Genomic DNA, 25,911 nt, shown 5'->3' on the forward strand with positions numbered 1-25,911 from the left:
TCTGCAACATAATTGTATACTGTATGTAGTGGGGGTCCCTGCTTCATCTCTCTCTTGAACTAAGTGGTCCTTCCTTGGCCTGAAAAACGTTGAACACCCCTCACCCTGATCTACAACATGCAGGTGAAATATCAGGGCTTGAAACAAACATGGATAGGTACAAAACAAAATCATACATTTTGTTTCCACTAGAGGGCAGTAAGGTCTTGTTCCGCCTTCCGTTTGCTCCTCCTGTTTACAATTGAACTTTCTCTTCCCTCCTCCACTGTTTCCGTAACAAAGGACAGTCAGTACACAGTAGCAACAATGTTGCCGCAAAGACATCGCTACGACGTTTTGATCATTCATCTTCAAATAGAATCAGTGTGCTAAAGGCAGGCAGGTGAGTTGTATCATTATCGTTAGTGCAGTAAGACGGGGCTCAGACGTTAAATAGCTACTAGACAAAGATACATTCATTCAAAGTTTTAGTTTCCAATTAAATGTACAGTATTTTCTGACTTATGTGCTCCGTCCTCGATGCTCATTTAGACCGTGAAGCTGTGTGGAGTCGGACAGCTGTTTATAATGACATATTAATAGTCATACATCTCATCTGTAACTGTAACTGTAAGGTCACAGGCAGCCAACTAGAGCAGTGGTTCTCAACCTGTGGGTCGAGACCCCCAGGGGGTTCCTCACATGATTTTGGGGTGGTCCCCAGATGACAGTAAAGTGACAATTTAAAGACCTTTTTAATACCTAAAAATAAAATAATAAAACATTGAAATGAATTGAAAAAGACCATTACTGCATCAAAAGTAATCAACAAACGATACTAAGCTTCGATTATGCTTCATATGGCTGCAGGCACCTTTCATTCAGTCATCATCTCTGTCTGTCTATCCCTTTTTGGGGGGTCTTTTGACTAAGGTTTCAGTGCCAGATGAGTTCAGCAGAAGGCGATTTGATAACAAAGTGTTCATTGTTAGAAAAAGGCAACCTAGCTTTCTTCAGACCCAGCCTATACAAGCAGGCCCTGTATGGACAACGACCAGAATGCCACTGGACTGTGTGTAAGGCGCTGTTGTTTGGTGCCTCTGTTGCTATGACACCCTGCTGCCATCGATCGATTGTTTAGCCACTCACTCTCTCACAGACTAACCAAGTTGGCTACAGAGTAAAATCCTGTTAATTGAACAAAGATTGGCCCAATTGGACAATGAGGATTTCACTGTGTAGCCAGACCACTGGACCAGAAGCTCTATATAGCCTATGTGATTGAAGATTATTGTCATATGCAGTTTGATATAAGACTAATCGATAGCCCTTCCTTTTACAGTCCGGCAGTTACCTGGTAATTACCATACTGGAAAAGGAAGGCCCTTCCTGGAAGGGTACTTAATGAATGTGATTTTGTTATATTTATGGGAACTGGTATATGTTTTGGAACAGGTTTTAAGCGTGGTTTCAGGCTGACTGAATGACTGTCTTGCAAAAAACCCGTTGACATGCTCCTACAGTATCTTCAAGCCTTCAGTTCGATACATGACTGAATTGTATAAGTGACATGGCTGATTATGTGCGTATGCTACAGCCATTTGGTGTAAATCATAGCTCCTCCATTTTGCCTTTTGCCAGCTAATTTAGATCATTTTCTGTTATCAGACTGGTAAGGAAAGTGCATGTTTGCAGTGAAGTGGGCATGGGGAGTAGTGAGTTTGTTGTTAGATTCCATCCCTGTGTCAACATGCTGCCAGTGCCCATGGGTTACATACACAAAGGTCACAGACATTTTACAAACACTGTCTTGGTGGCTGCTATTAAGTGCCAGTATCTAGACCCTGCCTATTCTGACTATAATGTTCAGCTCGTCATATTTGATTCTGATTTCACAGAAAGACAGTAGGTAGTCTAAAATCGTGGCATGTGTTTTCGCCCTATGCTGTCTTTGTTTGACACCTCCACCATGCTCCACATTCTAGTCTAGCACCACCCTCTCAAAGCTATTGCTATGGCAACGAGACATACTCAGCTCTGCCTCTGAGTGCATACTGTATGTGTGTGTGTGTGTGTGTGTGTGTGTGTGTGTGTGTGTGTGTGTGTGTGTGTGTGTGTGTGTGTGTGTGTGTGTGTGTGTTTGGGGGGGGGTGGGGTCTGAGAATAGCATACAAGCTAAATGTGGAGACATAAATATACGTTGCATTTGTGCATGTGTTGTATCCCAACATAATATTATTTGCATTATGTTGAAAGAAACCAAGCAATTCCATTGTTCTGGCACGATTGTCATTTTGAAGATTGTTGTAATCCTATTACAAATGATCGTGATCGTAGGGTGCATTTTGGTGTAGGCCTAGATGTGTGTCACATGGTGCATAATTCAAAAGGTGGATGGAGGGGAGAAGTCGCCTGGCTCCGTAGTAGAACGAGCTTAGCATTAGCCTGGCTAGAACGGAATGCCTTGTTGTCACATCTGTAAGATGTGGGGTGGGGTGGGGGGGTGTACAGAGCCCCTCCTGAATTATTGATGAAGATTGCTTAAATTGTACTATGGGGGACAAGGCTTTCACAAAGCATTACCCTCACACTGTACACATACTCTATTATTTAATAGAGTATGTAGAGTGTTTGAGTAGAGTACAAGTATTTTCATTGAATGGTACTTTGCTGAGAACGCAAGGTGCTTGGCTGTGCAACCTGTTGAAGGTACTTCAAATGTGCTTGTAGAAGCAACACTGCTACACAGCAAGATGTAGCCAACGTTCTGACTGCCCTGACAAAATCCAAAGTCTCTTACTTCTTAGCAACAGCTATAGTACATAGTAGACTTCTGAAGCAAACCCAAACATGGGTGCCGCTGTGGTTATTGACGGCTCTGGTCCATGAGGGAAATGACTCAGGATGAGAGGAGGACAAAGTGCAGTGTTCACCTCCCCTGGTCCAGCGAGCACACGGGCAAGTCAGAGCATGCAGTCTTAATGAGATCGGTCAGGTGAGCCAGCCCAGGAGCAAACATATCATTACACTTACATGGATTCAGTCTGATGCTTATCTGGATCTCTGCTCTCTGGAGGGCTGGAGAGTCCCACTCCCTGAGCAGCCAGAAGAAGTGTCTAAATGCATCTTCATCAGACGGTTTATGTGTGTAAATTTAAATTCCTTTATTTCATCAATCAAGGCGATAAAAACACGGTATTAAAACTGTGGAGTCTTCTTGATTCTCTCTTTCACACACACACACACACACACACACACACACACACACACACACACACACACACACACACACACACACAGAGGATCTTACTGTGCGCTTGTTTTCATCTTTTCACAGATTACACCATAAACACATGAGGCATCACAGCGCCCTGTCTCAGGAGCATGACATCTGGAGCTGACAGGGCCTTCCCCGGGTCTCTCTCCCCGATGGAGGCCAAGGGAGGCGGCAGAAGTTGGAGCAGTCGGATCCCAGAGTTCACACGGACGACGGGAGCGAGCCATATCCATAGTTACCGAGATGCAGCGGAAAGAGGGAGGATAGAGGGAGAGAAAGGAAGACAGGGGGAGAGGGAAAGAGGTGGTCCCAGGAGAAGTGTCACTATGGCTCCTACCTCCAGGTATTTGACAGATAGGCAATATGTGATGAGAAAGCCTCTGTTTTTCACAGAGCAGCAGACGTCCATCCTGAAGAGGTCACAGGCACAGGAGGAACCCGAGCAGGTAACCAGAAAATACATTACATTACTATAAAACAATGACAAGCTGTGGCAGCGGGACCAATTACAGACCCAGAGCAGACCAGTTAAAGAGCCCACCCCAGTCAAGATGTAAGTGATGTGTTTTGTTAAAATGAGAGTTAAATTGTTCTAAATTCCGATAGCAATCATTGCTGTAGACTAGAGTGTTTGTTCAGTAACAGGGGTCTCTCCATCTCTCCAGCTCTTTAGTAAACAGAAACATTATCTGGTATCCAATTGTATCCAATCAGGATAGAGATCTCATACGGGATACAGGATAAAAAAGTGAAAATGGAAGTTATGAAACAAAAACAAATGAGCAGACAAAATTGGAACTGGAGGACTATACAATTGAAGCTGATGAATTATATTTGTGGGGTCCACCTTTTAATATGCAATATTGCTACTGGTACTTCAGAGGGGAGAGGGAGAGACTTTTTTCTTTACACTTAAAATGGTACAATTAGAAGCAAAGGCAGAATAATCTTCACCATTTAGAAATATGAAAAGCCTGAACAATATACATAAAAGCTGATAAATAGGTGTAATACAGGAGAGGATCAATGTTTGAGTTTTCTTGGAAGTACATAATATCCATAAGGAATCATATGTTTACTAATACATAGAGACAGATGCAAGCATGCTTATACATTTGCAAGAGCAAAAAACTGAATTCTTGATCTTGTCTTCCTCATAGGACAAACGGTGGCCAGGTGAGAGTACTGGAAGCTATCATCATCATATCAACATGGACTATTTAACCAGACCAAGAGACGAGGCTGCCCTGGACCGCCTCAACCTCTCTCAGGGTAACATCTCACCTTCCTCAGCCTCTGGAGAAGACCTCATGTCACCCCTGGGGGTTTCAGACCTCAGGGGCAGCCCGTACCGCGATGAACCCAGTTTTGACTCGGCCTACCTAGGCAGTAGATCGGGGCAACGCAGTCACTGCAGTCCACCCGCGGAGGTCCGTACCCCAACCTCCCCTCTAAGCCCTCGGCTGACGTCCACTCTCCTCTCTCCTACGTATACCCCCCACTCACGCCACCTGAGGCCCCAGAGAACTGAGCTCAGATTAGGGGGAAGGGGAGGAGGAGGTGGGACGGGAGGGGAGAGCCGCTTGAAAGTAATCTCATCTACAGGCTACTTCCAGAGCCGCAGGTCCCCCGCCCCCCACACCATGTCCCCCACCCTCCACACCATGTCCCCCAACCAGGCCAACTACTGGGCCTGCGCCGTCCCCAAGTGTCTCCCCCCTTCCCCGGACCGGCAGTCTTTGAACTGGGATCCTGACAGGGAGTACCAGGAACTCCTGGACTACACTTACCCTCTCAGGCCAGGGAGGGTGGTCAGTGAGTGGGATGGCTCCGATCCGCAGGGTGCCTCTCTCCGCCATACCGACTCAGGTCTCCAGGACTCAGGGATAGAACTTGATCGCATCTGCAGCTCGGCCAGCCTATCGGCTCTGGACTTTTCCCTGAGCAGGGCGGAGCATACTGGAATGGGGCGACCCAGAGAGGGCGAGGCACTAGGCGTCAGCCTTAGGTCTTCCAAGATCCTTGGGCTCTCTAAGTCATCAGACGGCCTGCGCTATACCAGTCCCCTCTCCCCTGAGGACCTGTTTGGTTTGTCCCTGGAGAGCCTGGATGGCAGCAAGGGCAGGACCAGAGAAAACCAACCCAGTCACAACGTCGGCGAAGGTCAACGCTGTCAACACCATACGTCCGCACGCTCCCCTTCTTATTTCTCCTCCTCCTCCTCCTTCATCCGCTCCACCAGCATTCTTCCCCGGCCAGGGTGTGTCGGAGGCGGGGACTGGGACGAGGACTACAGACCCCTCCCAGATCAGCTGGAGGAGTTGCATGCTCTGTCTAGGCAGGTCAGCAGGGGGGGGCGGGTAATTAACTTATTCAATTTAGTTTAGAGAGAGGCATGAAACACAAATAACGCTTACAGCAAGTTCTGAAAAAGTAAGCTGCGAAAAGGGTTGAGTTGAGAGTTTGTTTCATTTGAACAGGTTTACAGTACGTTTGAGTCTGAGTAGATGTTAGCTTGAGCCTGACACCTTAAATGTATTTCTTTACAAGACTGTTTTGTATGTATATGGGAAAGCTACGGGAAAATGACCAAATATCTGTTGGTGTGTTTCTATCATGGCTGTAGGTGAGGGAGGTGACAGCACAGATCAACCAGCCTGTCTCTGCCAGCTGGGAGTCTCTGGACCCTGGAACCACCTCCATCTACTCCTCCACCCCCCTGCGAGAAAAACAGGTGGAGGCGCAGCAAGGAGAGGCATCTGAGAAACGCAAAGAAGACGAGGCTGACAGACGTGACAAAGAAGAAAGGGATGACGATGTGGACAGGGAGGAGAGGGGTGCCCATGGGACTGCTCAGTACTTCAGTAAGTCCATTCCACCCTATTGTATTAAAAATATGTAACGTTTTTATAATGTTGTTTGTTGTTTTTAACCCATTAAGACCTGAGGCCGATTCTACTAATCTAAACTAAAATCGTAACAGTTTTCTGAAACACTTATGTTGCTATAATATCAGTGGTTCTCAAACGTTTTCATGTCAAGGACCCCCGAAATTATATGTATTTAAACACGTACCCCCATCTCAAAATATTTAGTTTCGGGGACCCCCAGAAGCAAAGATTTGAGTTACAAATGTTCGCTTAAAAAAAAATATATAATATTCAAAGATTTGCAAAAATGTTCATGGTTTTTCTAAAATAGCAGATATACAAGCTCATAGCTTGTATATCTGCTATGTTTGAATAGCCAAAGTATAAAACAATGGTTAAAGTGGTTAAAATCTAAAATGCTTTCCCGGTCTTAATGGGTTAATATGACCAATATGAACAAGACGCTAAGTACATTTTCTAAGATCTCACTACCTTCCCTCAGCAGTTGATCATGGGGTCAGACAGAATCATGGAACACAGACGCAGCCTGTGGACAGGGGGGTGACTCTGACCAGTCTCAGGGAGGTAGAGGCTCTGGTGGGACAGCTTAGTGGGCTGACCTTCCCAGAGGTCAGAAGTCAGGAAAACCAGGAGCAAACTGACTCCCTCATGCAACACATCCAGGTATGTATGTATTGTGTGTAATATTATCTCCTACCTGAATGTGTGTGGCGCAATGGCTCAGTGGTCAGCATTGATACCTCACCATGAGAAGGTCCTTGGATTTAATCCAACTGGCAGCCGATTGTGGCCTTTCTGAGTGGAGTTTTCAAGGTCTCCTCATATTCATGTAGGTTCCCACTGCTACAAATAGTTATGTTGGGTTAAATGTTATGTTGGGTTAAATGCAATCTTCAGTATGTGTTAGTACTTGACTATACAAATACCTAATTAATTAAGCTGTGTAGTGTGTGTATAGTCTGCTGTCGAAAGTTGTGGAGCTTGACTACTGAGCTTTGCCAAGGAGTGTTGACGACTTATGATTTAGTCTGAATGCACGTTCTAAAAAATTCAATGGGTGTTTCCTGCTGTCCAGGTGTTCTGCTCCAACCTGGGGGAGCTCGTCCATTGGCTCTATACTGTGGTTGAGAGAATGGCGGTTTTGGCTCCACCCACCGTGGACATTGAGAGCGTCAAGTCTTCCCTGGCTGAATATCAGGCAAGTTACAATGCTTCAAGTTCGTTCTTTAATGAGGGCTGCCCAGAGATCGGGGTCACCGTTTGGATTATTTGCACAATACCTTGACATTTACATTGAAGTTATTGTATTCAGCAGTTGATTTGCTGCCTGGCCCTAAAGTATGTTTATATTAGAAACTGAAAAGACTCTTGGAAAAAGAGACTTGAATGTGAAAAGAGTGATTTGCTGGGGCACTTCACCGATTTTGCACCCATGTTGGAGTGTGTTTTGTGTTTTTTTTTTCTCCTGTGTTTTTTCTTTCCCTGTGACATCACCGAAGGGAATGTCAGTTTTTGTGGACTACAATGGACTACAGCCAATGTTTCCTGTAGTTCCAGTCATACCGGTCCCTCCATTTGATGCCTTAGCGAGCGGACAATAATCAGAATTATGTATACTGTCTGTATGGCTAAAATCATATACTGTCGGTGCTGCATACTATTCACTGAACGAATGGCTGGACTGTGCGTTGACATGTGTCATCATTCGATGTTTACCATGGTATCTCCCCCTGTCTCAGAGTTTTCAGAGAGAAATGAGTGCCCACCATCCCCTGACCTCCTCTGTCCTGGACACTGGAGCACTTCTCCTCAGCTGTATGAACTCCACGTCTCCTGGTGAGTCTGATGATGATGCAGACAAAGTAGTAGTAGGAGATCTGTACTTTTTTATAGAGACTGAGTCAGACCCAGATCTGAACTGTCAAGAGAATTTTAATCTGCTTAATATTATGCACAAGTTGGGTGAATTTATAGATTACCCGTGCAAAAGTAGAAAAATTGTTGAAACCTTAAAAAACAGAAAGTGGGTAGCAATTCTTCACAGTCCTAATCCCCAAAAAGCATGTTTATTGTTTGCTTAATGTCTTTTTGACCTGTGAAAATCCTGGTACTTTCTTGTGTTCTGCATATCTCCAAAGCATTCACTTAGTGTTTTAATACAAAAATATAGTCTTCATTCTAGCACTAGCAATCACTGAATCCAGGTTTGGCACAGGGCACAGGACATCAGCAAGCATCATGCTGAACACCAGTCAGAGCCTCACTAAAATGCATGCATTAGTCAAGGGATGTTAAGTGATACAAAACAATTTGTCTAAGGATTTAAACCACCCCACGGGAGATATGTGGACAGGGACTTTAACCGTTTAGCGATACATTGGGAATATTGTATACATTTTCTGTTAATATTTGCATAAATAATACACATACTGACACATGCTAATCTGTAATACATCACTCTCAACAACCATCAGTGTTGGTTATTAAATCAATTATTACAGTAGGCTTTAATAATAGCCGACCTACAGGCTCACAACGGTTAGGGTTAGATACTAGGTTAGTGCAACATGTAAACTAGTGCTGTGTAGTGGTACTCTTGTGTTCTGGCTGGATGAGGTAACTCAACACCACAGGATTGCCAGATAAGAGAAGCAGGAAAGACCCTGTGAGGAGATTGAAGCCATGCATACAGAACTCGATTAATGGAGAAGACTTTTCATTCCCGTTTTGTTTTTGCATGTCGTGGTATGGGTCGGGTGAAGTGGTTTCTATTCCTCAAATGTGTTTTAGTTTTTCACTTCTGTCTGTTGCTCATCCTCATTTCCTTTTGTATCTACTAGAGCCAGGCCGATATATCAGACATTATTTTACGTTTACAGTATCAGTATCTGCAATTATTCAGCCAATTTGTCACAAGCCTTTTTTTCAAATAGCCATGGCGACACATTGTGAGCTTGTAGATCATGCTATGAAAATCTTTATTAGAGCTTATGACGTTTATGTGTTTATTTTTTATCTCTCAAAATGTGTTTATGTTTTATTTGCTTACAAGTAAATACAATTTTAGGTTTCAAATTGTTTCAAAATGTTTGCACGTTTTGACAAATTGTCAGTCAAAACATCAGTAATCGATGGTTGAGAACCACTGGTCTACGACGAAAAATTGCGATCAGCATCAGACCCATGAATCTGGCATCGGTCGGGCTCTAATCTACTCCACGTGTGTCTGTATTTGTTTTAATCTTCTCTCTGTCTCTCTGTCCTGTGCTCCACTCTCTCGTAAAGTCCTGAGAGACACCCTGCTTCTGATTGAGAGTCAGTCCAAAGCGCTGGAGAGCCACACAGAGCATCTGTTCTCGTCCATCCTGTCTGCCATGGACAGCCTCACCCAACCAGCCAGTCGGCCCGGCGCTACGGCCAGCCAGCCAGCCAGGGCAGCACAGCCCAGCAGGGGACAGGAGATGAGGATAGGGGACTCTGGGATTGTGGGGATTCAGGGGACCAATTAACCCATTCGATCCGGGAAACGCATCTACAAATGTTTCTAAATCCTAACCGTTTTCTGAAACCCATATGTTGCTATAATATCAGTGGGTTCTCAAACTTTTTCATGTCAAGGACCACCCAAAATGATGTGTATTTGGTCGCGGACCCCCATCTCAAAATATTTTGTTCCAGGGACATCCATGAAGCAAAGATTTGAGTTACAAATGTTCGCTTTTAAAAATATATAAATTCAAAGATTTGCACAAATTTTCACGATTTAAAAAATATTGCAGATCTACATGGTCATAGCGCAGCATTCTGTGCCACGCTATGAGCTTGTATATCTGCTATTTTTTAATAGCCCAAAGGAATAAAAGAAATGACACAGATGGGTTCCCGGTCCTAATGGATTAATACAAATTGTTGCTGTCGGGCAGAAGTCTTGTATCTATTTCAACTTTTTATATTTTGTTTGTTTCTTTTTGTTTTCATAAACCAGTGCCCTACTTCGTTGTACAAAGAGTGTTGCTCTAAAGTCTAAGTAGCGAAAATAGCTGACCTATTCTAGCTCACACCTATAGCTCACAACGTGTCGCGATGTGATGTCGTAGATCTGCTTTTTCTGCTACTTTTGAAAACGTTTGAAAGTGAAAGTGGTTAAGTCTGGAGTTTCTTTTTACGAATATTTAAACAATGAAAAGTATTAACAAGAGCTCGTGACTAAATAATAACTACACTGGATTGGAACACAGGTTCGCTTTAACATTTTCCTGAAAAGTAACAGTTTTTGAAATCCAAGGTTTCCACCTGACAGTGACAAACTACTGTTGTGGAGAACCTGATGACACACAGAGACGCAAAATATCACTTGTTTATTTATTTGCTGTTGTTTTTTTCACTTCCGGAGATTATCGTGTTTTTTGGATACATACTGTGTGAGAAGCTGTGATTTAGGACAAATGTAAACAACTTTACTGTGAGTTTCTATTCTAGCCGTTTCATCAGGAAGTCATTTAGAACTGGGACATCATGAATGGAGTTAAAGCTGCAATATTTGACCTTACCGATAAGAAAAGGAGCTTAGGGTATGGCTGGCTTTTGACAACTTGCTTTAGAGAGGATATAAACAACAATATCACACAATGCAGCTTTAAAGTTCATGTGAGAATGTAAAACAAGCAGAACTCTGAGACCTCAGGACTGGAGTTGAAGACTACTGTGTCATAGAGAAAATTGACTTCCTCTTTATCCTGTAGAAAAGACAAAAATAATCAAACGCACAGAACAATACTGAAGTTTTGTTATTCAGCCATTCCCTGTATTTGCTCCAAATGGGAACAGCTTTTGTTTATTTACACATTTCAGTGTGGAAGACTACATTATGAACGGAAGAGATTGTCTCTGGTGACACACACACGTCTTTTTTAAAGTCTGAACATCAGCTGTGTAGAGAACTGCAGAAGGGGCTGTGAACAAACACAATGTGAACACCAGTTAAAGATCATTTGAACACCAAATCATGAGCCTTTTCTCAGTATGTCTAGACAAGAAACACTTGATTGTCTTACCCAAGTGTATATCTTTATTCTCAGTGAAGTATTTTTATTTTATTTTTTTAGATGTGGTATGAAGGACTAATTTCACTGTGAAGTTAAGTGTTATGTTTGTATTTTGGGTTAACAACACCAATTGTGACCCTGATGTATTTTTAAAAGATTTTAGTCCAGTGATTTTCAATCACGTGCCATTGTTGGCCAAACGTTTACAGGTTTTATATCTGATCACACCCCACCAGTGATTTCACAAATTGTCACACAGAATAATCACTGGAATCATAACGTTTGGTTGGAACAAAGAGTGAAGACTCTGATATGATAGGGACACTTTAACTCAGTCAGCTATCTTTCTACATCGTGATTGACACACTTGTGTACATTTAGCGAGGGCTTTTCTGTTTGTAGAGAAATACCTTTGTACTATATGAACACGGTAACACGGAATCCTGCTTGTCCTCATGGGTTGCCAAAGATCGAGTCCTGTGGGTTTGTGATGTCTGTTGTTATTTATGGATAACCACATTCAGCTCTGAAATTGACAGATTTTCTATAACTTCTTCAGGACTGCTACCGGAGCAAAAAGGTAGCTCAACCGTTATCGACACCTGGAGAGATAAGAGGCCCTGACAGTTTGTGCAAAAGTGTTTCTAGAAAGGAGTATTTCTGTGCAACAAAAATGCAATTTATATAGGTAAGCTATTGCAGCACTAATGCCTATGACAGTAGGTACTTCTGATTTCCCTGGTTTAGCCACACAGGTAGCCAGCATATACTGTAGGTTGATGGGCACTTGATTGGCAATCATCAACTAGATAAAGCACACATTTAACACTTCATATATTCCCTGGTTGGGCACAAAAAACTCACTGACATGCTGTCATTCTTAACCTTTACAGATTCTGTGTGACAAGTGCATTTTAATATAACCACAGCCTTAATGTAAAGTTTTATATGTGTTTTTTTACTGATGATGTCCATGTTAATGTTCAAAAGTGTAAGACTTCAAATAATCATTGTCTTTTGAAATCTAAAAAAGCTTTTACAATATGGTGACAGAATTGACAAAATAAACCTGTTGTGTACATATGTTTGTTATCTCTGTTTATTGTGACACTATTGTGTAAACGTTGAGACAGATACTGGAAGCAGAAGCAAAAATCCAGTTTTTTTTTTATCTATATTTTCCTTTCAGAAATACAGATCAACATAAAACACAGCACATTGAGGACTCCAGGAAGCTGAAGGGGGTGTTTGTACGACAGACAGCATAAGAGAAAGCGTTTTTCAAGGTGTGGCAATTATAGAGGCCCCTCAACATTCCAATTTGGGTATGATTGGTTGTTTCATTCATGATATGGCGTTTCTTGTAAGAAATAGGCCCACCCACAAATTTGTGAAGGCAATTCGCCCTTGGCTAAGCCCCACCCCCAATAGCGATTGTCCAATGCCAGCTTAGCAACCGTTGCTATCCGCCATATGGCCTGTCATGCTCCCGTCACATATCATAAGAGTATACTGAAACGGCAAGGCTTGGCTATGGCTGTGTTGCTGAACACACACACATACACACACATCTCAACGTCAGGATGACACATCTCATCCGCCCAGGTGATGGCAATAATATTACTGGTAATGGCATTAATCATAAAAGGTACAAATCATATAAAACAAAAAATTATAATTAATTCCCAAATAACATATCTCAACAACTAATGGCTGGATTGGATAATAATAATAACTAGAAAAAGTGCTCCTCGGAGCACAAGTCTCCGCCAGCAGACTTGTGTTGGGAATGTTGGGAATGTTCTAATTCTTATGTTCTAATTCTTACAAAAAATAGAACATGTTACTGTGTCATAGTCCTATCCGTCTGTATAAGTGTCCTATCCGTCCTGTCTGTATAAGTGTCCTATCCGTCCTGTCTGTGTAAGTGTCCTATCCGTCCTGTCTATATAAGTGTCCTATCCGTCCTGTCTATGTAAGTGTCCTATCCGTCCTGTCTGTGTAAGTGTCCTATCCAATTGTTACAGTATCCGCCATTTCTCAGCCATTTCGTGATTATTCCTGTCTTACCTCACTTTGAAAGAGGCACAGACTCTTTCAAAGTGACACATGTATTTATAGGCCGCTTGACCAATGTTAGTCCCAGTTTCAGAAAGTGAAAACAAACTCTCCTGGCGGAGACAATAACTCGAAAATGTGCTGCTCGGAGCACAGGTCTCCGCCAGTACTGTTCCTGATTAATCCTGTCTTACCTCACTTCAAAAGATATAAATGATCTTTTGAAGTGACACACCTATTTATAGGTCTCTATATCATCATGCGTCTCGCTAACCAATCAAAGCACCCCCTTTCAACATATTGTCACGTGTCACGTGAAGCTTGACCAATGTTAGCTTGGTGGACACACGGAAGGACGAGAACGAAAACATAGTCTCCTGGCGGAGACAACAATAAAATCAAGCATAATCCTGCAATAGCCTATTGTCTGACTGTCTAGTCTTGCATAATTCTGCAATCTTTCCATTATTTGGGACCCAAAAACATTACAAACAGAAACAAACAGGAGAGAGAGAGAGACAGCCATTACAGCACCACGGACAGCGACACAGTGGGCTTGGCTGGTCCCACAGCAGAGGACCCCAATGACGATGATGATGGTGATGACAAGAGGGTTTTTGGCAGACTGTACATGGAGACGGCTCCGATCACCATGGCAGCTCCAACCACAAACAGAAAGTCTATTTGGAAACCAAACAGGTAGACCGCCATCACCGTGGAAACCACAATGGAGAAGGACGTGGCGAACCCTTTGAGGATATTGTCTGCGTACTTCACCACCACAGCCACCAAAAGGCCCCCAAACGCCTGGTTGAGAACGGCCATCCACACCATTGGAGTATAACCGAAGAAGAACCCATTAACCGAGACCTGCAATCCATCTTTTCGCCAAAGTACCAGCATGGAGAGGGCCGTGCCAAAGAGTCCCAGCTGGACGTTTCGGACCCAAAGGGAGGTGGAGCTTCCTTTGAGGATCTTCTCAAAGTAAACGCCCGCAAATCCAGATGACAGGCAGCTGATCACAACAGCAACTAATCCCACAGCGTAGTTCCTGCTGGACGGATCAAGGGCCAATTCCTTCTGTCCTTCCTGCGCTACCTGCACAATGACCACCCCAGCAAACAACAGCATCAGAGAAACACACTGAACTCTGGACAGACATTTTCTCAACATCAACACACTGAATAAGGCAGTGGTCAGGATCTTTAGCTGGTAGGTCACCTGGAAGGTGGCAGCAGGCAGGTTGGATATGGCAACATATTGCAAGTTGTTTTGTAGCATGTAGAGGAGGGAAGGGACAGCTAGCTTCCATGTTTCTCTATACTGGACTAATACTATCATATAATAACAACACTGTTTGCTTTAGATTACATTTATTCTGTAGGATGATGATAAGCAGACAGGCCAGAAGTTTGATGATCTCTGACATGACAATGTCTGAGGTTGTGAAGAAACGGTCGCCGGATAACGTGCAAATGTATCGCACGTTGAGGATTACCGATGCATTCTGGACCACCAACACCACCAGGCTGATGTATTTCCACTTCCTGTCAGCTTCTTTATTGTGTTTGCGACCTGCTGTTTTCTCTTCCCCAGCCTCGCTCGCCATATTGGCAACAACGGCTGTTACAGGTGACTCAAACAGTTATGTTACTTCCCTCAGATGTTGCTGCTCTGTCCGGTCTGGTCTGTGTGGCCTTAGTCAACCTCTACTAAATTGCAAATGTATTTCTCAAATCTGAAATGATGAGAGACGTAATCTAAGAAAGTCAGGAGTACAAATACGATGGCTCAACACTGGACGGAAAAGTGTACTTCTATGTAAATGCAGGCCAAACACTGACATTAGGGTAAAGAGAAGTCTAGTGCGCTTCAGCCAGATTTTGACACTGTTGACATAAGCCCATTCAACTAACTGGATTCAACCAGGAAGCAACTTATATAAGGGTTCTATCTCTTATACCCCTCACATTGTGTGTTGTCCCAAAACAAACTTGTAAGGCTGCTTCCTGGCCTCAAACAAAACCCATCTAAACCATGCCCATTTTGCTAGGATTGGATGGCTTAGGGTTGAGGACAGAGTACAGCAACTTGCTATGGGCCTGGTCTTCAAGATACACCACAACATTGGGATCCCCCTGTATTTGTCAAAATACTTCCAAAATGTTAATCAAGCCCATGATCATAACACCACAAACAGCTCCACAAACCATGTTCAACCCAGATTTGGCACAACAAAGGGAATGAACTCGTTCTCATGCTATTCATCAAAAATGTGGAATGCCCTACCAAAAGGAGTAAAGGAGTGTAAAACCCTACTCACTTTCAAAAAGGCCCTAAAGATACACCTTCAGGAGGCTGCAATTCAAAAATGGCCCTTGTCCAAGTCCTAACCTACCCCATGTCTAACCTAACCTACCCCCTACCCCACCCCCCCCCCCCCCTCTCTCTCTTTTTCTTCTTTTGTACATATTTTTCACTCTTCATACCAGTAACCTGTAAACTGATTGTATGACACTAGAAGTTCGGGCCGCTACGCGGCCCGAACGTCTAGCGTGACGCGTCGTTCACTTTGCAGTGCCACCTTACAGGCACCTCACAGTGTGAGAGAGAGTTTTGTGCTCTCCTAAATCCACGGCAGGCTTTGAAAGTACCCACTTCAGAAAGAGGTGACGTGCATCACCTCTCCAATGACCAAAACCCACTTTGTGATTACTCAGACCTGGTATGGCAGACCTGTGGGGAGTGTGCAGTGGTGTACAATGTGAAAAGATAGTTGAAATCGCAGGAGATGAAGTTAGCAGTTTATTTGTGTAAAGGGTGGATAAGAATGAAATGGTGTGAAAGACAGTGGCGACGTCGTCAGGTCCACAGGTTGTCATGGCAGAGCCTGCAGAATGGGAGAAAAGGAGAAGGCAGGAATCACCTAAGTAGTTATGATGAATGGGCCTAGTTTATAAGTATGATTATGAGCATTTATGACTCTTTCTATGGTTATAGATTATTACTATTTATCACTATGGAAGCCGTCGAACTGGTGCGATCTGACGGCATCCTAGAATTTATAGGTAGGATGTGATGTCATGCTGTCGTGAGATTACGTCACACTGGCGTTGTGTCCATATTCGGGACGACCGTCTCATCGTCATCGTCGTCTTGGTAACAGGTTGGTTTGTTGTGATGATGTAGTGTAAAGTTTAGGTAGGATGTGATGTCATGCTGTCATGAGATTACGTCACACTGGCGTTGTGTCCATATTCGGGACGACCGTCTCATCGTCATCGTCGTCTTGGTAACAGGTTGGTTTGTTTTGTGATGATGTTCAGACAGACAGTAAGAGTGATGCAACATGCAATGTACATACAACCGACATGGCGCAGGATTCAAATTGTAAGGTAGATTCTGTATAGTAGTGTGTATATCTGTCTGTCTCTTATATGTCATCATGATTTGTGTACATGGGGATCTCATCTTAAACAAGCTAAGTGCTTAACTGAGCTATCCAGTTTAGTAGACCTTGTATTGCGAATTTGTACTTCCATGTACTGTTATGTACTGTCATGTACTGTTCTCATGTCTTACTAAATAAAGTACATCAATCAATCAATCAATCAATCAGTCAGCTTTTAGTCAAATATGGAGTTCCACACAGCTCCAGACTGGTCTCTACTCTGTTCAGAAATATTGGGTAACCATGGAAAATCATGAGATGCCTTTGGGATGCCTTAGTCTAAAGATCCTTAATGCCATATTTGGCATCTTTGCGGTTACAAGCCCTTGATGTTTTATGAGCTCATCATGACGTCATCGACATCATCATCATCTGCGTGAAAGAAATGTGGAACAGAATTGAGCAACTTTTATTTTGGAATCAACGTTTTAGCACACATGTTGTTTTTCCTTACATGTGTGTGCAGCCATGGCACTGCAGGACGCACCTGCTAAGAACCCTGTGGTTACGGCACTGCACTCCCACTTCAATGTGGGTTTGATGTCAGAGGATGGGAGCTCAGAGAAGCCAGGGTCACCGTTTGCGGAGAAGGAGAAGGAGACTCTCTCACTGTCACCATCATCTGTTAGTTCAGATAGCACCTTTGAGTTGGGCTTCGACCACATCAATGGCCACTTAAGGTTGAGCATGTCAGAGCTGCCCTTAGTAAAGCAGGGAAGGGACCGTCATCGCATTGACCTGCAGAGGGATTTCACTGTCGCCTCCCCTGCTGAATTCGTCAACCGCTTTGGTGGCAACAAGGTCATCGAGAAGGTCCTCATTGCCAACAATGGTATTGCAGCAGTCAAATGTATGCGCTCCATCCGCCGCTGGGCCTATGAGATGTTCCGCAATGAAAGGGCTATCCACTTTGTTGTCATGGTGGCCCCTGAGGATATGAATGCCAATGCAGAGTACATTAAAATGGCTGACTCTCATGAGCTTGTGCCAGGGGGGACCAATAACAACAACTACGCCAATGTAGATCTTATTCTGGACATTGCTAAGCGCATACCTGTTCAGGCAGTGTGGGCTGGATGGGGCCATGCCTCTGAAAACCCCAAACTCCCTGAGTTGCTTCAAGAACATGGCATTGCCTTTATAGGTCCCACAAGTCAGGCCATGTGGGCTCTTGGAGACAAGATTGCCTCTTCTATTGTGGCTCAAACCGCTGGCATTCCAACCCTGCCCTGGAGTGGGACAGGTCTGGTAGTAGAGTGGACAGACAACAACCAAAAGACAAATATCATCAATGTTCCCTCTGAACTGTATGAGCAAGGCTGTATTCATAATGTTGAGGCTGGCCTGAAGGCTGCAGAGCTTTTGGGCTACCCTGTAATGGTGAAGGCATCTGAAGGAGGTGGAGGAAAGGGAATTCGCAAGGTCACCTCCGCAGATGATTTCCCTAACCTCTATAGACAGGTCCAGACAGAAGTTCCAGGATCACCTATTTTCATCATGGAGCTGGCCAAGCATGCTCGCCACGTGGAGGTGCAGATCCTGGCTGATCAGTATGGCAATGCCATCTCCTTATTTGGCAGAGACTGTTCTGTGCAGCGAAGGCACCAGAAAATCATAGAGGAGGCTCCTGCTACCATTGCTACTGCAGACGTGTTTGAAGACATGGAGCGGTGTGCAGTGAAACTAGCTAAGATGGTTGGATACGTGAGTGCTGGCACAGTGGAGTATCTCTACAGCCAAGAATGCAGCTTCTACTTCCTAGAGTTCAATCCTCGTCTTCAGGTGGAGCACCCATGCACTGAAATGGTGGCTGATGTCAACCTGCCTGCTGCACAGCTGCAAATTGCCATGGGTATCCCCCTGTACCGCATTAAAGATATTAGGATTCTGTATGGGGTTCAGCCCTGGGGTGACTGTCCCATTGACTTTGAAGGTCTTTCCACGGCACCCTCCCCTCGGGGCCACGTCATTGCAGTCCGCATCACCAGTGAAAACCCAGATGAGGGTTTCAAGCCAAGCTCGGGAACAGTACAAGAGCTGAACTTCCGCAGTAATAAGAACATTTGGGGTTACTTCAGCGTGGCTGCGGCAGGAGGTCTACACGAGTTTGCTGACTCCCAGTTTGGACATTGCTTCTCCTGGGGAGAGAATCGGGAGGAGGCCATCTCTAACATGGTAGTGGCTCTGAAGGAGCTTTCTATCAGGGGAGACTTCAGGACCACAGTACAATACCTAATAAAGCTGCTGGAGATGGAGAGCTTCCAGCATAACAGTATTGACACTGGCTGGCTGGACCGGCTCATCTCAGAGAAGATGCAGGCAGAGCGTCCAGACACCATGGTTGGGATCATAAGCGGTGCTCTCCACGTAGCCGATGTCAACCTGAGGAACAGCTTGTCCAACTTCCTGCACTCACTGGAAAGGGGCCAGGTATTATCTGCACACACACTCCTCAACACAGTGGATTTGGAGCTGATCTACGAAGGCACCAAGTACGCACTGACTGTGACGCGCCAGTCTCCCATCTCCTATGTGGTCATCATGAACCACTCCTCTGCTGAGGTGGATGTCCATCACCTCAGTGATGGAGGCCTTCTGCTCTCCTACGACGGCAGCAGCTACACCACATACATGAAAGAGGAGGTGGACAGGTATCGCATTACTATCGGGAACAGGACTTCAGTTTTTGAGAAGGAGTATGACCCAACACTGCTGCGCTCACCCTCAGCAGGAAAACTCATCCAGTGCATGGTGGAGGATGGTGGGCATGTGTCTGCTGGCCAGTGCTATGCTGAAATAGAGGTAATGAAAATGGTGATGACTCTGACCGCTGCAGAGTCTGGTTTTATTCACAATGTGAAAAGGGCCGGGGCTGCTCTAGAGCCTGGCTGCATCATTGCCAAGCTCCAACTAGATGACTCCAGCAGAGTTCAACACACGGAGCTGCACACAGGGGCCCTGCCCACCATCCAGGCTGTAGCGAGAGGGGATAAGGTGCATAGAGTCTTCCACAGAACATTGGACCACCTGGTTCATATCATGAACGGCTACTGCCTGCCCGAACCTTTTTTTAGCGTCAAGCTTAAGGAGTGGGTGGCGAGGCTGATGAAGACCATGCGAGACCCCTCCTTGCCTCTATTGGAGCTGCAGGACATCATGACCAGCGTGTCAGCTCGCATTCCCCCCACCATTGAGAAAGCAATCAAGAAAGAGATGGCACAATACGCCCGCAACATCACCTCAGTGTTGTGCCAGTTCCCAAGCCAGCAGATCACCAACATCCTGGATAGCCATGCTGCTACATTGAACAGCAAGTCAGAGAGAGATGTTTTCTTTATGAACACCCAGAGCATTGTCCACCTAGTGCAGAAGTATCGCAGTGGCATCCGGGGCCACATGAAGGCTGTGGTGATGGACCTGCTCAGACAGTACCTCAAAGTAGAGATCCAGTTCCAGAATGGACACTACGATAAGTGTGTGTTTGCATTACGTGAAGAAAACAAAGGTGACATGGTCAATGTACTCAACTACATATTCTCCCACGCCCAGGTCACAAATAAGAACACACTAGTTACTATGCTGATTGACCAGCTGTGTGGGCTTGATCTTCCACTCACAGATGAGCTGATGACCATCCTGATCGAGCTCACCCAGCTCAGCAAGACAATGAATGCAAAGGTGGCGCTGCGTGCCAGACAGGTTCGGATAGCTTCCCACATACCCTCCTATGAGCTCCGACACAATCAGATGGAGTCCATCTTCCTCTCTGCTATCGAAATGTACGGGCAGCAGTCTTGCATCGAGAACCTGCAGAAACTCATACTGTCAGAGACATCCATCTTTGACGTCCTGACAAACTTCTTCTACCACAGCAACCAGGTGGTCAGAATGGCTGCCCTGGAGGTGTACGTGCGCAGAGCGTACATTGCCTATGAACTAAACAGTTTTATGCATAGGCAGCTGAAGGATAACACTTGTGTCGTGGAATTCCAGTTTATGCTTCCCACATCACACCCCAACAGAGGGAACACCTCTACTCTAAATACACATCGAAACATCAAAGTCATGGATGCTAATTCACAAGCAGCTAAGACACAGGACCTTAAAACACAGGGTAGCAAAATTCAGGATACAAATAAAGAGAAGAGTAAAGGTTCAGATTCAAAATCCTTGAAAAGGATATCGCTTTCATCCAACCTGAATCACTATGGCGTGGAGCACATGGCCAGCATGAATGATGTTCTGCTGGACACTTCCTACACTCTGCTGTTCCAGCGCATGGGGGTCATGGTGTCTTTCCGTTCCTTTGAGGAATTCACCAGGAACATTAATAATGTAATGGGCTGTTTCTCTGACTTTCTGCCACCCAGGCCTACCTTTCCGGAGGAACGAAACGCTGCGCTATACCTTGCGGACATCAAGAGTATTCAGGACGAACCAATGCACATCCTGAATGTCGTTATATCAATGGACAGTGACATTGATGATGACGGCCTGGTGGCCATGTTCCAGGAGTTCACTCAGTCAAAGAAATCTGTGCTGTTTGAACATGGCATCCGCAGACTAACATTCCTAGTGGCTCGGAAGGATTTCAGGAAACAGATCAATTATGAGGTGGACCAAAGGTTTCATAAAGAGTTCCTCAAGTTCTTCACATTCCGTGCCAGAGACAAATTTGAGGAGGACAGGATCTATCGTCACTTGGAGCCAGCACTGGCCTTTCAGTTGGAGTTCAACCGCATGTGTAACTTTGCCCTGACTGCCATTCCCTGTGCCAACCACAAGATGTACCTGTACCTGGGTGCTGCCCACACAGAAGTAGGCACAGAGGTCAAAGACTACCGTTTCTTTGTTCGGGCCATAATCCGCCACTCTGACTTCATCACCCAGGAGGCATCGTTTGAGTACCTTCACAATGAGGCGGAGCGCTTCCTGCTGGAAGCCATGGATGAGTTAGAGGTGGCCTTCAACAACACCACCGTACGAACGGACTGCAACCACATCTTCCTCAATTTTGGCCCCACAGTCATCATTGACCCATCAAAGATTGAGGAGTCAGTGCGTTCCATGGTGATACGTTATGGCAGCCGCCTATGGAAGCTGCGCGTCCTCCAAGCCGAGCTGAAATTCAACATCCGCCTGACGCCCATGGGCAAACAGATCCCTATCCGCCTGTTCCTTACGAATGAGTCGGGCTACCACCTTGATATTGGCTTGTACAAGGAGGTCACCGACTCTCGGACAGGACAGGTGGGGCACAAAGACCCCCAGATAATGTTCCAGGCATATGGAGACAAGCAGGGGCCTTTACATGGCATGCTCATCAACTCCCCATATATTGCTAAGGACCTGCTGCAATCCAAACGCTTCCAGGCCCAGTCCCTGGGTACCACATATGTTTATGACTTCCCTGAGGTGTTCAGACAGGCTCTAAGGAAGCTGTGGCATTCCACCCAAGCATATGCCCACCTGCCCAAATGCCCTCTGCCTTCTGAGCTGCTCACCTTTACAGAGCTGGGGCTGGACCCCCATGGTCAGCTAGCGCGGATGAATCGACTGCCAGGGGGAAATGAGATTGGTATGGTGGCGTGGCATATGACCCTGCAGACTCCAGAGTACCCGGCAGGCCGAGAGATCATTGTCATCAGCAACGACATCACGCACAAGATAGGGTCATTCGGCCCCCAGGAGGATACACTGTTCCTGCAGGCCTCTAAGATGGCACGAGAGAGTGGCATACCTCGCATTTACATTGCCGCCAACAGCGGTGCTCGCATAGGTCTGGCAGAAGAAATAATGGAGATGTTCCACGTGGCCTGGCAGGACCCGTCTGACCCAGACAAGGGTTTCAAGTACCTCTACCTGACCCCACATGATTACACAAAAGTCTCAGCCTTAAACTCTGTGCACTGTGAACATGTAGAGGATGAGGGAGAGTCTAGGTACAAGATCATTGACATCATTGGGAAGGAGGAGGGTTTGGGTGTAGAGAACTTGAAGGGCTCTGGGATGATTGCTGGAGAGTCCTCTCTGGCATATGAGGAGATCATTACCATGAACCTGGTAACATGTCGAGCCATAGGGATTGGAGCTTACTTGGTGAGGCTGGGTCAGCGCACCATTCAGGTGGACAACTCCCACATTATCCTTACAGGAGCTAGAGCTCTCAACAAGGTGCTGGGTAGAGAACTGTACACGTCAAATAACCAGCTTGGTGGAATCCAGATCATGCACAACAATGGTGTGACCCACAGTACTGTGTGTAATGACTTTGAGGGAGTCTTAACCCTGTTGCGGTGGCTCTCCTACATGCCCATGTGTAAAAGTAGTCCTGTGCCCATCCTTCATGCCAAGGATCCCATATCCCGCCCAGTGGAGTTTGTGCCAACCAAGGCTCCTTATGACCCTCGCTGGATGCTGAGTGGACGGCCTAGCCTGACGCCTAAGGGTTTGTGGCAGAGTGGCTTCTTTGACCATGGTTCCTTCATGGAGATCATGCAGCCATGGGCCCAGAGTGTTGTGGTTGGCAGAGCCAGACTTGGTGGGATACCTACTGGAGTGGTTGCTGTGGAAACCAGATCCGTGGAGCTCTCAATCCCAGCTGATCCGGCCAACCTGGACTCAGAGGCCCAGATTATCCAACAGGCTGGGCAGGTCTGGTTCCCAGACTCCGCCTTTAAAACAGCCCAAGCCATCAAGGACCTGAACAGGGAAGGCCTGCCTCTAATTGTGTTTGCCAATTGGAGGGGTTTTTCGGGAGGAATGAAAGATATGTATGACCAGGTGTTGAAGTTTGGGGCCTACATCGTGGATGGCCTCAGGGAGTTCCAGCAGCCGGTGCTGGTCTACATCCCTCCACAGGCTGAGCTGAGAGGAGGGTCCTGGGTGGTCATAGACCCCACCATCAACCCTTACCACATGGAGATGTACGCTGACAAGGACAGCCGAGGTGGAGTTTTGGAGCCCGAAGGCACTGTGGAGATCAAGTTTAGGAGGAAAGACCTGGTGAAGACCATGAGGAGGATAGACCCCATCTACATGGGCCTCTCTGAAAGACTTGGAACTCCAGGGCTAAGCTCCACAGAGCGTAAGGAACTGGAGATCAAGCTGAAGGAGCGTGAGGAGTTTCTCCTGCCCATCTATCACCAGGTGGCCGTGCAGTTTGCCGATCTTCATGATACCCCAGGTCGCATGCTGGAGAAGGGCGTCATTGCAGATATCCTAGAATGGCAAACATCCCGTCAGTTCTTCTACTGGCGTTTGCGGCGTCTGCTATTGGAGGACACAGTGAAGAGGAAGATCAAAAAAGCCAACAGTGAGCTGACTGAAGGCCAGATCCAAGCCTTACTACAACGCTGGTTTTTAGAGGCTGAAGGCGCTGACAAGGCCTATCTGTGGGACAGCAATAAGGACGTGGTGGAGTGGTTGGACAGGCAGCTAGCAGAAGAAGAGGGCGTGAGGTCCATCATCGACGAGAACATCAAGTACATCCGCAGGGACCACATCCTGAAGCAGATTCGCAGCTTTGTTCAAGCCAACCCAGACGTTGCCATGGATTCCATTGTTCATATGACCCAGCATATCTCACCCTCGCAGCGAACTGAGGTGGTGCGTATCCTGTCCACCATGGAGGCACCAGCCTCATCCTAGAAGGAAGAGCGGTTGCAGTCTATTTGAGAGAACATTTTGTTACCATGTTACCAAGTTACCATGTTGTGGGAAGTGATGGCAAGAGGGAAAAAAAGCTTTAAACAATTTACTGTTCAAATGGGAGAATATGGGGGGGGCAGTATAGTTTGTGGGTTTGTTATGACAGTAAAGGTGGCCTACTGCTTCATAAATTGAATTCTCCCTCGGGGGGATTCACTCCAATAATTGAGGCTTACTCCTCAAAACAATCATTAAAAATACCTTTTAGCAGTAAATTCTTAACCAAGAAATATATGTTTACATTTATTGCAATTAAGTGACTAAATTAAATATCAGTTATGTCAAAGAACATAACTACTTCATATCACTGGACTTACACATGCTGTGCGATGCCAAGTGTGATTATAAGTTTTCTTTTTGCACCGTGGCTCTGCAAGAGGCTGGTTTGTCTATAAGAGAAGTTGGCCAGCCCAGCAGGGCCGCACGGAGAGCCTGGCTCCCTCGGAGTCGGAGTGGTACCAGGGGCGAATGAGAGCCGTGTAGAGGGAATTGCTTTAGGTGACCATGGGCACACGGTGCCCGGGGTGCGTCATGGCTGCGTGTATAGCTGTTCTGTGTGTGTCTCTGTGTTTGTTGGAGGTAATCTCACAATCCACTGGACCGATCAGTGACAAATTGTATTGTGCACGGCATGCTGCCAGTAGGCTATCTTAGTACCCTCATGCATTTGTTTCCACATATGTTTTGTATATTTCTTTATATAATACATTTTATAATCAGTCAATGGCGCTCTGGCGAGGTTTCTTTGCAAAAGAAACCTCGCCATCATTTGACCAGTGACCGATGATGTCACTGGTAGGCGGCAGTGGTGTGTTCTACCGTGTTACGCTATATACGTAGTATGACGTGCAGATTTTTTTTGAAAAAAACGTAGCCCTCTACTAACAATTTCATCCATTGACCACGCGCAAGCGTGACCGCTCGCAGGGAATGATTATCGTATGCCCTCCGAAAAAACCTAGAACACACCACTGGTAGGCGGGTTTCTGAACTGTCCGACCACAGCCCTCCGAGAGTGAGTAGACAAAAATGGTTCCATATAATTAGCATTAGTGAGGACCAATTATATGAAGATAGGTTGAAAATGGGTAATGTGGTTCTTTAATGGGTGCATTCATGTGAACAATATCAACATAACATCAAAGTAATAAAGATTAGATTCAGCCAGACGGTTTATTTTATTTTATGCGTGGGTATGTAGGTTATGTCTATAATGTTTTTGTCTTTGTTTTTGTTTTATGTTCCTTCATTCTTTAAGACTGACTGTATGTACAAATGAACAAAAAAAAACAGGATGTAAAAATGTATTTATTACTTTCCATTTATGTGCACTTTCTGTGAAATCTCTTTTACAGTACTCAATAAATATAGCATTAACGTGACGTATCTGACCGTTCCTTCTTTGCACCGCCTTGATGTCGGATTGCGGAAGTGGGTGTCTCGAACCACTACCCAGGGGGCAAAACCCCCTTTTTTTTGGAATGCTGCATTTGCCCTGCT

At 45.4% G+C, this 25,911-nt stretch overlaps 2 protein-coding genes and 1 pseudogene across 5 annotated transcripts; 2 read left to right on the forward strand and 1 right to left on the reverse strand.

Moving 5' to 3' along the window:
* The first annotated feature begins 265 nt into the window (after window positions 1–265).
* On the forward strand, window positions 266–12,246 carry cep68 (centrosomal protein 68). Of its 3 annotated transcripts, none has more exons than XM_084077285.1 (8): window positions 266–382; window positions 3,317–3,702; window positions 4,417–5,598; window positions 5,883–6,125; window positions 6,631–6,810; window positions 7,223–7,345; window positions 7,887–7,983; window positions 9,433–12,246. In XM_084077285.1, exons 2-8 carry the CDS (start codon window positions 3,364–3,366, stop codon window positions 9,654–9,656), a joined length of 2,388 nt encoding a protein of 795 aa, XP_083933411.1. In that variant the 5' UTR covers window positions 266–382; window positions 3,317–3,363; the 3' UTR covers window positions 9,657–12,246. The 3 variants fall into 3 exon arrangements, with proteins under 3 accessions (XP_083933411.1, XP_083933412.1, XP_083933413.1); XM_084077286.1 differs by having other exon boundaries at window positions 5,883–6,120; window positions 6,629–6,810; XM_084077287.1 differs by having other exon boundaries at window positions 5,883–6,120; window positions 6,632–6,810.
* A 1,529-nt stretch (window positions 12,247–13,775) lies between these two features.
* LOC311058608 (UDP-galactose translocator-like) lies at window positions 13,776–14,859 on the reverse strand (annotated as a pseudogene). The gene has a single exon. The product of its transcript is annotated as a UDP-galactose translocator-like (transcript).
* Window positions 14,860–17,169: 2,310 nt separating this feature from the next.
* On the forward strand, window positions 17,170–24,351 carry LOC311059396 (acetyl-CoA carboxylase 1-like; the record flags this gene model as incomplete). Its single annotated transcript, XM_084077284.1, has 1 exon — window positions 17,170–24,351. The coding sequence occupies one exon, from the start codon at window positions 17,170–17,172 to the stop codon at window positions 24,349–24,351; it is 7,182 nt and encodes a 2,393-aa protein (XP_083933410.1).
* Window positions 24,352–25,911: the final 1,560 nt, after the last annotated feature.

This window comes from Gymnoscopelus microlampas (assembly GCF_963454915.1).
Source record: "Gymnoscopelus microlampas genome assembly, chromosome: 13".
Classification (NCBI taxonomy): Eukaryota; Metazoa; Chordata; class Actinopteri; order Myctophiformes; family Myctophidae; genus Gymnoscopelus; species Gymnoscopelus microlampas.